The sequence below is a fragment of the Melanerpes formicivorus genome, unplaced genomic scaffold (assembly GCF_026170545.1).
Source record: "Melanerpes formicivorus ecotype bairdi unplaced genomic scaffold, bMelFor1.0.p_v2 SCAF_12, whole genome shotgun sequence".
Taxonomy (NCBI): Eukaryota; Metazoa; Chordata; class Aves; order Piciformes; family Picidae; genus Melanerpes; species Melanerpes formicivorus.
The window spans coordinates 8,920,724-8,934,626 of record NW_027142364.1 but is presented as its reverse complement, the minus strand read 5'-3'; the positions used below and the strand labels follow the sequence as shown (position 1 = coordinate 8,934,626).

At 42.5% G+C, this 13,903-nt stretch overlaps 1 protein-coding gene across 4 annotated transcripts in view; it reads left to right on the top strand.

Annotated features, from left to right (window-relative positions):
• The window catches only part of SPHKAP (SPHK1 interactor, AKAP domain containing), a 65,985-nt gene that overhangs the window by 13,522 nt on the left and 38,560 nt on the right, over positions 1-13,903 (top strand). For all 4 annotated transcript variants that reach the window (XM_068145206.1, XM_068145203.1, XM_068145205.1 and 1 more), the window contains exons 2-3: positions 1,661-1,763; positions 8,676-8,786. In XM_068145206.1, the coding sequence (XP_068001307.1) occupies positions 1,661-1,763; positions 8,676-8,786 (214 nt within the window). The remainder of the gene's footprint in view (positions 1-1,660; positions 1,764-8,675; positions 8,787-13,903) is intronic.

Sequence of the window (13,903 nt, the reverse complement as noted above, 5' to 3'; positions counted from 1 at the left end):
CTGGTACAGAAGCTGCATCTAAACATGGGTATAGCAAGGAGGTTACTTAACTTGCACAGCATTTGACCCTCTGAATATAAGGTTCCTATTTTTAATGAAGATATAAACCCAGGATGAGATGACTCCCTACGTTTGCAGCCCCTCATTGTGTTAAAGAACTTGGCATAAGGCCTATAAAATGCTATTTTGCTTTCCCAAATGCCAGAGAAATCACTGCGCAGAGTTATTACTGCTTAACTATATCATCTGAGCAATGGAGCAAAGGTTGGTAAACAGACAAGTCTCCCTTCTAGATACAAGTGGGGCTGGTATTTTAGAGAGTTTAAAGTGGAATTACATGCTCCAAGTGAGGTGGCTTAACTGACTGGCCTCACATAGAATCACAGAATTGTTTCAGTCGGCAAAAACCTCTAAGATCATTGAGTCCAACCATCAACCTAAGTCGAACACAGCCATTAACCCATGTCCCAAAGTGCCATGCCCGCACATTTCTTGAACACCTTCAGGAATGGTGACTCCACCACCTCCCTGGACAGCCTATTCCAATACCTGACCACTCTTGGAGCAAAGACATTTTTACATGGCCATCTGTATTTATATTTTTGATGCAATTCATGAAGTTGCCCTCTAGTCAGCAATCAATAGCTGATCAGTTTATATTTTCATTCAGACTTCTAAGGCCATCATGTAAATATACTTAAAAAAAGAAGAAAAATGCACACATCACCCACAAATACCAGCTACTGATGGATTTGGCAAAGCCAAAGTAGCCTTCTTTGCACATAGTGGCTTAAACTCTGGTGAAGATGACATCTTAGTTTTCAATTGAGCATACCAGGAAATTGTACATGGTTTGTTACCCCTTGAAACTAATGAAAGATTATTGGTTAAGCCATGGTAACCTGCATGCTTCTTGTGGCCTATCACAGTGTGTTCTACATCTCCTAATGCACGCCTTGCAATAAATGAAAAACACTCTAGAGACCCAATTTGGGAGGCAGAACCTGATGGTGTAGGCTGCTCCTTCCCTAGTATGTTTCTGGAGAAGTCTGAGGGGTGATATTGGCTGTGCATGTAAATAACTGCGCTGGGGGAGCTTGTTTGTAATAGGTTTGTATTTTGCACATGTTCACAGTCCCATGGTAAATACAGGTTTGTTGTAGCACTGACTCAGACTATGTGCACAGTTTACCCTTGCTCTAAACCAGTGGTTTTTCCATCTAGATGACAGAATTCAGCCACTCCTAGTGTTTATATTTTGATCACCACCCCTTTGCCTCTTACCCAGGCAGGTGGAAATGCAGCAGACATTTCTTCAGTTTGCCAAGCTGAATTAATGCAGCAGTGGTTTCATGTGCTGCTCCAAGCTGCCTGCTTATGAAAACAAGCTACTACCATTTCTTACAAGTCCACAAGAAAGGTGGATGTGGGCATGGTTATAGGCAGCTATATGCTATCCAAGGTATGTAGCTCAGGAAAAAAGTGAAAATGAAGGCAGTAAGTAGACTAGTAATGTCAGCAAGGAGGGTATGGGTGGCTTCTTGTAATCAAAGTTAAGGTACATCTCTTTACTGAACTGTGTTTTGGTGTCATTGGAGTTATCTGTGTAGCTGAGTCACTGGAAAGGTTTTTGGGGATATGTTTCTTTTTTGTTCTTCAGCAACTCTGAACCTCCACTGATGCATGATATCCCAGAACACCAAGGCAGCAGCACAGAGAGTTCAGCAACCAGTTTGGGAAGCTCTGTCACAGCATGTAAGAAGGTAACTTCTAAGTTTATATTCTGTTCAAAGGTAGATATATCTATCCCAGGTTATAGCTTTGCATTTTAGCTTTTGTCTTTATTGGGGAATAAAAAGTTCAGCTGATCACTGAAAAAAAAAAAAAGGACTGGTCCAGAAAAATAAATTCTGGGTACTGTTAAGGTATCTTGCAATTTTGTCAGCCTAGTCTATAATTGACTGGTACCAAAATATATTATACATATACAGGAGATAAACTCCCCCTGAACATTTCTATTTTTCCTCATTATCTGACAATATGAAATAAAAGTAGTGCAAAGGAATACAGATTCCTCCTCCCCAGGGCCAGGTTACAGCAGTAGAGTCCAAGGCAGGGGCACTGCCAAAGACTTGCTGAAGAAGACAGGCCATCCTTCATCCCTCACTTTGCAATAACCCTCAGAGCTCTGCTGTATCCCACAGGCATAATTCCAGAGCTGATAAGAAAGCATTTGTTCTAACACAGAAATGTTATAAAACTTCACAGTTCATTCATTTTTCCTGTAATTCTTAATTTCTTTTTCTTTTTTTTCCCTTCACTAGTAATAATAACACTTTCCTTTTGAGTTTGTTGGCTTGGGTTTTTTGTTTTGTTTTCATAACAAAAATAAATATCTCTATATAGGTAAGCAGAGAAAAGAGAAAGATAAAAACATGTAGAAGATAAAAGATTTATCTTCCTCATCCTGCAAACCACACTGTGGGTGTGGGGGGTGAGTATTGTCTACAGAAATGTTAAATGCAATGTCATTGCTATAAAAAAAAAGGACTGGGGACTGGGACTGAGATTCTGCAGTTCACTCCAACATTGCTAAGAGTGTCAATATTTCATTTGACCAAAGCAGTTGTTTATTTGCAGAAGAATACCTGATTTTAAAAGAACTGCTGCTGACTGTGACCAGGATCTTCATGCAGACCATACCAGGCAGAAAATCCATTGTGTGGGAGGCCATCTTAACCCTTCCTTTAATGTCAGAGTTGTCTACTTTATGTAAAACTGAAGGAGAGTGGCACAGAGCTGAGAAGTGCCGCCACTCACTGCGTTTACAAACGCTCCCACCACGGTCACCTTGAGAAGCATCACCACTTATAAAGTGCTGCTGTACAGGATTTAGAGTTGCTTGCCCTGCCTGAGCCCTTCACCTGAACTTCTGGGTGTACAGCAGTCCATCGGATGATTGTCGGCACACCAAAAGGAGTGATTCACTTTTGCCGATGCTTCTGACACGCAGCAGGGTATTTTGGGCTGCCTCACAGCAGTGTCACAGTGATACCGTTATTTTCTGTGCCTGTGGAAAAGGACAAAGGCTTACCAAAAATAGGCTATTGCCTTCTCCTTTAGCCTCTGTGAGTTACAGTGGGTTTTAAGTTAGAGGTGTGATTGGTGGTGGAGTGGAACACTGTTTGCGCCCCTGCTGCAAGGGAACAGTTGACTCGCAGCTCGCAGCAGTTGGGTTTGGTGTGAGCGGCTCCTGTCAGGAGCCATACGAGATGTGGCCTGTGGCTCCACGGAGCACTCTGATGGAATGCAGGAGATGCGCCTCTTGATAGCCCGTTCTGTATGTCCCACTTCCATCTCTTTTTGAAGAGTAGTAATTAACCAAAGCAATTAAGATGATCAGCCACCAAAACGCAGCTGTTTCATTTGTGGAGCAGAGCCTTTTTAATGCTGTCTCGGTTATAGATATTTGCTGTATTTTAATATCTTACGATCTAAATCGGGGAGCAGGAAGCTGTTATGCTAAAATCATATGCAGTATTTTCCTCTGGGAAAGAGTGACTTTTCTAATCCACACTCTGCTAGAGGCTGATTTAGTTCATTGATTCACAACACACTGAGTAATGCTGACGGCTCAGTCTCCAGATGAGAGTGGAAACTTTTTTTATAGAACCGTGAATTACTGCTGATTTCACATTTAGTGCACGATGCAAATTCATCCTGAATTATTTTCTGAGTGGGATGATCCTGCTCTGAGCCAGAGACACAGCAGTATAGTGTGTGCAGATGTCACACCTAAGTATGGTCAGTGAATCAAGTTCTGCTTTCAGTGGTGCCATTGCAAATCAGAAGCAATGTAGAATCACAGAACTGTTTCAGTTGAAAGTGACCTCTAACATCATCAAGCCCACTCATCAACCCAACACCACCATGCCCACTAAACCATGTCTCAGAGTTGCACATCTACATGTTTTCTGAACAGTTCCAAGGATGGTAACTCCAGCACTTCCCTGGGAAGCCTGTTCCAATGCCTGACCATGCTTTCAGTGAAGAATTTTTTCCTCGTGTCCAACCTAAACCTCCCCTGGCACAATTTCAGGCCATTTCCTATCATTCTGTCACATGATACTGGGAACAAGAGACCAACCCCCACTTCACTCTAACCTCCTTTCAGGTATCTGTAGAGAGCAATGAAGTCTCCCCTCAGCCTCTTCTTCTCTAGACTAAACAATCCCAGTTCCCTCAACCATGCTGAATTCGGCAGGATTACTACATTGCATGTCAGTGGGATTGGCTCAGGACATGCCTCAATTAGGTTACAGTGAAGTGCAAGACAGGAAGATGAAATTTTGGCAAGTGCAGGTTATAGAAAAGAAGGGTGCTGACTGACAGCTGCAGTAGTGCAGGTTTAAGGTTCTTATGCTGTGGTGCAGACCAGCTCAGCATGATATTGAGGATTTACTTAAGTGCAAAACTGACAGTCAGAATGTACTGGCAGAGTTACAGCTCTGAGCAATACCAGTTCTCACATTACATTTGTTATGGCATCCTGGCTTGTATTAGGAACATGGTAGCCAGCAGGAACAGGGAGATGTCCAGAGAAGGGCAAGGAGGCTTGTGAAGGGCCTGGAGCACAACATCTACGAGGCATGTCTGAGGGAGCTGGGGTTATTCAGTCTGGAGAACAGGAGGCTGAGGAGAGACCTCATTGCTCTCTACAACTACCTGGAGGTTGGAGCAAGGAGGGGGCCAGCCTCTTCTCCTTGGTGTCAAGCAACAGGACTAGAGGAAATGGCTACAAGCTGCACCAGGGCAGGTTGAGGAAATACTAGGAAATATTTCTTCACAGAAAGGGTTATCAAACACTGAAATGGTCTGCCCAGAACAGTGGTGGAGTCACCATCCCTGGAGGTGTTCAAGCAGCATGTGGACTTGGCACTTAGAAACATGGTTTAGTGTTGACCCTTCAGTGCTGGATCAAGGGTTGGACTGAATGATCTTGGAGGTCTCTTCCAACTGGATGTATTCTGTGATTTGGTGATTAATTAATTAGCCTTGTTAATTTAGTCCAGCTCCTTCAAGCTTACACACTTTTGATCATTGCAGTCATACATTATTTTACTATAAGGACTTCAGCAGATTCCTTTAAAAGCATGAACATCTCATCAAGTTTTAAGATATGTGGAAACTTCTACTTTATATCAGCATGTGCACATAGTTAACAGGGATAACTGCCTGACAGCAGTGAGGCGCTGTAAGACTTGTACCTGCTGTCCCTGTAGGTTTGTATTTGCCTGTGGCAGTATTGTTGTCCATTACCAAATAAACATGCCCAAAAGTTGGCATGGCTTCTGTGGGTGCATTTTGGCATAGCAGGTCTGTGTGATCCCAATGCGATCAGCACTGTGGGGAAGCCCAAACTATCCTTCCTTCAAAGAAGACAAGCAATAGTGTGTCCATAACAGTCCTAATGCATTTCATAATCGGGTAGAGTTTAAACTCATCCAAAGTTTACCCCTCATTCCTGCCACCACTTACTGAAATGTCACCACTTTGTCTGCTGAGCACCATTCAGATACATGTAAAACTAGGCCACATGCAAGAAAACCTCTCTTGCATGTGCCTCCTTTTCCCACAGTACTCTCTTTGCTGAGTAATTTAAGAGGCTTTCCAGGTGACTTTGGGCCAGCTGGTATTCCTTACACTGCCGACCTCACCAGCTTCTGCTGTGTGGACTCATTATACCTGGTTTTGTTTTTCTTACCTGCCTTCTTCAAATCCAGATTGCTGCAAATTATTTTCTCCAACCCCCACCCAGCAGCAAAAATTTTCTGCCTATTGCACCCTTCTTCACATTTCTCATGGCTTTCTCGAGTGCGTGTGCAGAACAACTTACATACACCTGGGAGCAGAATCTGCCCATGGAAAACATCCTCCTGCTACTTCATCTCCTTGAGGTTACTTAAAAATCATTATTCAATACTATCCAATGCTATCCAAAGCATACATGTAATAATTTATACCCTTGACTTCAAAGTCTATTATGAAAAGCTGCATAGGAAAACTAAATATACTGTAAACCCTTACAGCTTATAAATCATCCTGGAGTGACCCAAGCTTGGCAGCTGTGACCTGACCTAACTGAAACATTTGTTCAAGAGAGCTGTTTCTTATGTTGTTGTATTACCACTGTTTGCTTCCTGACAAAAGCATCCTCTGAAAGAAAGACAGAGCTACCACAGGTCATTTAACATCCCACAGGAGGAAAACTCTCTGAAGTTTGGACTGCATAGCTCATTCCACGTGTTTATCACCAACAATATACATCTGCTGTCATCTACCTCTTCTCAAATGTTGCTTGCTCACACCAGATCCTTATGAGACAAAGAAGAGTCGTAACAAGAACTGATTTCTGAAGTTTGCTTCTGCATGATAATTTCTGCCTATTCTCAGCAACTGTCTGGGATTTAGGAAAGAATGATCTGAAGTGATTAAGGCTGAAGACAAATTCACTGTGATTTTAAAGGAAACGAAACAAGACTACTCATTAAAGTGAAGGCAATTTGAGCTAGAGAGAGCTGTTTCCTATGCATGCAGTATTGATATATTAATTAAGAACTCCAGCCCTTGAAGATGAGAACCTCATAGAATGGTAGAGGTTGGAAAGGACCTCTGGAGACCAGCTAGTCCAACCCCCATGCCAAAACAGGGTCACCTAGGGCAGAAGATTTAGAATAAGATGAAATCTGAATTTTATATATAATATATTGTATAATGTTTCTATTTGTTCTATGTGTAGCTATGGATGTGAGAGGGCACGGATGGATTTGTTCCATTCTGTATGTCTTCCTAAGAAGCCTTGGAGGAGGGCAATTTTTGGAAAAGAGGAAATAACTCCTTTATTCTAGATTTTACCAACTGGCTTATTTACTGGTTTGGTATTTCCACATTTGAAAACATTTCTGGGGTGGGGGGTGGAGGGGAAGTTTATAACATTAACAGGAAATTGTTTCTTTGGGATATGAAATCTATTATTTTCTGAATCTAGCCTCAGAGATAGTTATGGTGGCAGGAATCTTTCTGCACTGAGACAGGAGGTTATAAAATTTATTGTGTGCAGAGTCATTCAACTGGTAAACAAGATTAGCTGGCAGCACCTATGAAGGGATTGGTGCTGATGTGTAGCATTTGTGAGCCTTTGTCATGGGGCGAACAAAGTCTTTGGGTATGGTGCTTTTCCTTGTGTTTTGTGAACCCTACATTTGTATCCAGAAGCTTTTTGGATGAAACCCCATAGCAGTGGTGGAGCACTGAGAAACAGCCACCATGAAGGTGCAAAGCCTTGGTGGAGGGCACCAAAGAAAGCCTACAGGCTGTGGTGTTTCCCATGACCTCCTCATCCATCTTCTGCTGACTTTTATTTGGGAATCAATACAGAATTGTATTGCTGCAGGGAGTGCAGCATTAACTATCTAACAGGCTTTCTGCCAGAGAGATAAACATTGGAGTGGGTGTTAGGCTGTGGGTGGTAATAAGCTTACTTCTGGATTGCCCCTGAGTATTAGAAAATTGTGTCCACTGGCCAGATCAGCTTTCCACAGCGTTCATCTTCCCTAAGAAGCGAAGTTCCTTCACTTCCCTTCCTAGGAAGGGATCTAGGCTTATGGATCAAGTGTTCCTGAAGTAGGACAAAGCCTGTGACAGTGCAAAACAGTAAGGTAAAGGAGAGTACCATGGATAGATTTCTTTTTTCCTCAGGTAGAGCAATAAATTTCTATTTTAAAATATCATTATTGAAATAAAAGGCTAAAGAGCTGGAGTACAGCCTAATCCCAGGTAATGCAGGATTTGGGGAAATACAAACACAATCCACATCCCTTTGGAATCATTCTTCTTCACACTGCTGCCTGGGGAAGATGGTAAGTCATATAAAACATTCTATAAGCAGCGTAACTGTTGCAGCTATGCTTTTTCTGCAGTTACCTTCTTGTTTTAAGAATACTAGGAGTTCCTTTTTCATGGAAGAATATTAGTATAGAGGCAGCAAGGAAGGAATTCAGTTCAATCTAAGCATCAGACTTGCAAATCTGGCCTCATTTTGGTTTCATTTGAGCACAGCTCATGGCATAAGCTGCAGGCCTGAGTTCACACAGAGAAGCTAGTGGCTGAGCTTTGGTCTCAGCTCAGTAATCATTACAGCAGGCATTAAAAACTTCAGCTTCTCAGAAAGTTTAAGAAGAAAGAGTTTGCAGCCTGGGCAAAATGGATAGTTGTGGAGAAAGAGACAGCAAATCATAAAGGCTGCAAGATTGTGCGCTCAGGTAGCAGTAAGTAATTATTCTCCCCAACATCTATGTTTATCTTTTTAACAGAGAACAAAACTCCTAGCACTATTTTCCAGTCAAAATGTTGGGCTTAGGCATCTCCTTCAAGTGTCTTGAAGGGCTTTCAGTTCTGAGAGTAAATTAAATCACCTATTTAAGGTTTATTAACTGGACAGGTCCAAAAGCATCAGGAACCTCAGTCATAACACCACATGCACACACACAAAACCAAACAAAAAAATTGTAGTCAACATTTCCTTTGTATTGCAACAAGGGAGTTCAGGCCCCCCAGGTATGGTAGGACTGAGTACATTTTAAAATCATTTTAACTATTTTTTGCTATTTTAACAGATTCTCTGCAGTAACAGTCTGCTAGAATCAACAGACTACTGGCTGCAGAATCAAAGGACACCATGCCAAATTGGCTTTCTGGAAGACAAGTCAGAAAGCAACTGTGCCTCAGTAAGTACTTGCTGTAAGCTCCTCTGGGGAAGAGTCCATGGGGCGTTGTTTGGGTAAGGTGTGGGGATGACCACAGCACATCTTACATGGAAAAAAAGTCAGTGACTGATGCTGAAATTACTGCAGCCTGGCTATAGTTTCTGTAATTTCCATCTTCCTGTTTAAAACAACCATACAAAACAAAAAATGCATATGGATATCTATACAGAGCACATGAATAAGTATTAGAGTTCCCCCCACATTTGGCCTTCAGACTCTGTGGTTCTCCATGGCTTTTTTATGCTCATAATCTGCAACTGACAAGAGAGAAAAATAAGCGGAAGAGAAAATTACTTCAAACCATAACTTGCTAAGCAGCAGGTTGGAAAGAGCAGATGTTTAAAAGGCTGCTCCATCTTCTTTAAGGCAGAGAGAGAGAATTAAAGAGACAACACTTTCTGTGTTACACGAGGAGAAGCTTTGAAAGAACTCAAACAGCATTATTTTACATTTGAAATGCAATTGAAATCTCACTGTTGTGGGTTATAATGCAATTAAGAACAGGGTTCTTTTATGAGTGTACATGAAGAAATAGGAGTTGTTAGGTTGCTTTATGTATCAGCTACATGAAACTGGATGGAAGTACCTTGCTATGATTGTCATAGATTTTTATTCGATGAAGGATGCAGGAAAGCAGATCCTTACTTGCAATCCCATTTGGCTGCTACTCCCTGCTCCCAGTGAGCCAACAAGGGCTTTAGACAAGAGCAATTTTATCCCAGGTGAAGGGTTTCCAGCACCACTTAAGCTGCAAAGAGCCTGAAGACCAACCAAGGGCTCTCTGGAGTCTGCTGGGATTCTCTCACAGATAAAGGGATTTCTGCTCTGGCTGATGAACCCTGATGCCTGCTGTCAAGACCTGGATCTCCATCCCATGGTAGGGATGACCGAAGATGCTGTGTCTTGGGGGTGATGCAGCATACAGGAGTGATACCCCAGCATAATGTCAGCAGTTAAAAGTCAGGAATATGGTCAAAGGGCTCACTTCACTGTCATGCTGTCTGCTGGACTGTTGGTTTCCACAAGACAGACAGAGCAAAACACCACCTCATCTACATATGCACACCATGCAGGGTGTGAGGTAAGAAACTATGCAGGATGTCAGTGGGTGAAATAAGGAATGTTTAGTGGAACTAATTTTCTATCTCCCCGAACCAGTAATTGCTTTCATTTGAGCATTCTGCATGCATTCTCCCAAGGAAAAGGGTCATGGTATTGGGAAGAACAAACACTGCTCACAGCTGAAATGCTGTCACATGAACAGCAGCCTGAATACTTCTTAACCAGAATGAGCTCATCAGGATCAGTGGTATCCTTGCTGATAGACAAAGGAAAGGCTTGCTTTTAATGCAAAATACACTGACCACAGTCACTTGGTTTTACTGTGCAGTATTTGATACCTAAAGAATACCAATTTGATACCTATTTGATACCTAAAGAAGGCTTATTTTCTCAGAGGGAAGGATAACTCCAAATAATACTGAAATGACTTATGACTTGCTTTTTGATAAGTTGAACTTTGACTTGATTCTTCCTGTGTCTTTGAATCTTATAGGAAATTACCTCCATTTCTGATAGGATGGAGCTACTGAGAAAGCTTGTTAAAGCAAGACTATACTCAGATTTCATTTTAAAATACCCAGTATAGCTTCTTTATACACACTTCTCCTCTTGAAAGCAGGTTTTATCTAACCTTGGTAGCCACCTTGTTGGTACAAACCATTCTGCTTGCCATTCTGCAGGTGTGAGAGAAGAGGCAGAATTATAGAATGGTTTGGGTTGGAAGGGACCACAGAGAGAATCTAGTTCCAACTCCCCTGCCATGGGTGGGGACACCTCCCATGTGTCTGAAATATACTGAAATGACTTTTCATTACAATCCCAAATGGTCTGAGGTTTCAGAAGTCATAGACCCAGATCTCATCTGCTATCAGTGTCATGCAATGTGATCATTTTCTCCTAAATCCCTTCCCTAAATAAACAGCTTGCATTACTACAATGTGATGGTGTAGTTCTGCTTGTAGGCAGAGGGTGGGCAATGGTGCTCCATGAGGCATCCATGATACGGAGATTGTCCCACAGTTCCTAATGCCATCCTAAGAGACAAGACTCTGACCACCCCCATCTTACAGGGGAGGAGTGTTTAGGATATGCTTTGAAACAAAGTCAACAAGTCTTCTCCATTTCCTACTCCTGCTGCCTCTGAAAGCTGTCCCTAGGTCTGCAGAAGGAAAAAGAAATCTCAGATGTGTGGTATCATCAATGATGCATTCCCCAAAGATAGCTGAATACATCTAGCTCTAGTGTTCAGCTTCAAGAGTTCATGCTTGGCAATAAGGGGTCTAATCCAGAACTATAAATGCAGCAAGACCATGTGAACATAGCTTTCATAAATGTTACATTCATTATGTCCCACTAGTGATTAGTACAGTTAGTACAAATAAAAATAGACTCATGGCTGTCCTACATATGCTCATCAAGTGTACTCACATTGCTTTATTCAGACACTAAACATTTAACTCAGAGCAGTCTGCTTTTTCAAAGAGAGATTTATATGGGTTTTTTTTAGGCAGAAGAGGTTGTGTAATAGTCCATTCATTTCCAAATTGGTTAATGAAAATGAAGCCATTAGGATAGGAAAAATAATAAATTGTGTTACAGGAAGAGTATTTCCCATTTGCTTAAGTGGGAAATATTCTCCTGAGCTCTGGAAATTGTTATTTCAAATTCTGGTACCCTGCCCAGTGGAGGACATGCTAGTGTGCCCATCTTTTATCCAATGTTTCTGGTCATCTGCACTGATGAGCAGTAGAAATCACGAGAAAAATGAAGGTAAGATGTGGTGTCTATTCTCCATTTGTATACAAACTGGTGAGCTGTCTGTGAAAAGAGGTCTTACAACAAGTGAGTGTGGTGTGAACAGAGTTTGAAAGATCATCTTGTCCAAACTTCCCTTTCTACTTTCTGTATGTATGGGTTTGTTGACCTTGCCATCCTCTGTCTCTACCGTTAGGAAATGCAATTAGCTGCACTGGATTGAGTCCAGAGGGGTAGAGCCATCAGGTTATCAAGGCCTTTTGGGGATACTTCCCACAAAGGCTGGTAGGAATGTGGGGCAGTGGAAAGACATTTCTGAGTGCTTGAGGTGAAGGCACAGCAGGAGAGAGGGAAGGTAAATCCTGGGTATTAGCACTGCCTTTTTTCATTCCTGTACTGGAATAACACACCCTGACAGCTCACTCTAAAGCATCCCTGGGTTGAAGTGTGCTACCTGCCTAATTTCAGATGATCCTGGCTGATTTCTGTCTGCTTTAAAAGGTGCAACTTCCCCAAAGAACTTAGGCGCCAATGTTATGAGTGTTTTTTTCCTCTTCTGAGAATGAGTAATTGCTCAACATGAAATTAATCTTAGTTCAATTAGCAATGATATTGTTTATCAGCAGTTTACTGCTGCAGATTAGAAAACATAGTTTCATGCTAAGATAGGATAAATTACAAAGGTAGTTTAATTATAGAAGTGTTGCCTTGTTTGTTTCCATTGAATGAGAACTTAGTCCACCTACCAGAAAAAAAGACAGGGGTTCATGAGATATAATCATTCATAAGCTGCACACAGTGACTTATAAATGTAATTGAAATATCTGTAATGTGACATTCTTATTACCCCATGGAGAGACTTCATAAAATAAATGTAGAATAGAATAGACTAGACTAGACTAGACTAGACTAGACTAGAATAGAATAGAATAGAATAGAATAGAATAGAATAGAATAGACCAGGTTGGAAGAGACCTTCAAGATCGTCGCGTCCAACCTATCAACCAATCCAACCCACCTAAACAACTAACCCATGGCACCAAGCACCCCATCAAGTCTCCTCCTGAACACCTCCAGTGATGGTGACCCCACCACCTCCCTGGGCAGCCCATTCCAATGGGCAATCACTGTCTCTGTATAGAACTTCTTCCTGACATCCAGCCTAAACCTCCCCTGGCGCAGCCTGAGACTGTGTCCTCTTGTTCTGGTGCTGGCTGCCTGGGAGAATAGACCAACCTCTGCCTGTCTACTACCTCCCTTCAGGTAGTTGTATCACAGTATCACAGTATCGCTAAGGTTGGGTAGAGAGCAATAAGGTCACCCCTGAGCCTCCTCTTCTCCAGGTTAAGCAACCCCAGCTCCCTCTGCCTCTCCTCATAGGGCTTGTGTTCCAAACCCCTCACCAACTTCGTTGCCCTTCTCTGGACACATTCCAGCAAGTCAGTATCCAGTATATATATATATGTCCTTGTCCATTCCATTATTCCCAGATTGATATTAGGGAGAAGAGACCAACCCCCACCTCACTGCAGCCTCCTTTCAGGGAGTTGCAGAGAGCAATGAGGTCTCCTCTCAGCCTCTATTCTCCAGACTAAACATCCCCAGTTCCCTCAGCTGCTGCTCAGCAGAGCTGCTCTCCAGACCCTTTGCCAGCTTTGTTGCTCTTCTCTAGACACGCCCCAGCTCCTCTATGTCTTTCTTGTAGTGAAAGCTCCAAAACTGAACCCAGTAGTCCAGATATTGCCTCACCAGTGTCATGTACAGGGGAAAGATCACTTCCCTGGCCCTGCTGGCTGTACTGTTCCTGGGTGGCTCAAAATGGACCCAGACTGCAATAACCTCCCCACAAAATAGAATAGAATAGAATAGAATAGAATAGAATAGAATAGAATAGAATAGAATAGAATAGAATAGAATAAACCAGGTTGGAAGAGACCTTCAAGATCATCGCGTCCAACCTATCACCCAACACCACCTAATCAACTAACCCATGTAACCAAGCACCCTGTCAAGTCTCCTCCTGAACACCTCCAGTGACGGCAACTCCACCACCTCCCTGGGCAGTCCATTCCAATGGGCAATCACTCTCTCTGTGTAAAACTTCCTCCTGACCTCCAGCCTGAACTTCCCCTGGTGCAGCCTGAGACTGTGTCCTCTTGTTCTGGTGCTGGCTGCCTGGGAGAAGAGACCAACCTCTGCCTGTTTACAACCCCCCTTCAGGTAGTTGTAGAGAGTAATGAGTCTCCTCCTCTCCAGGCTAA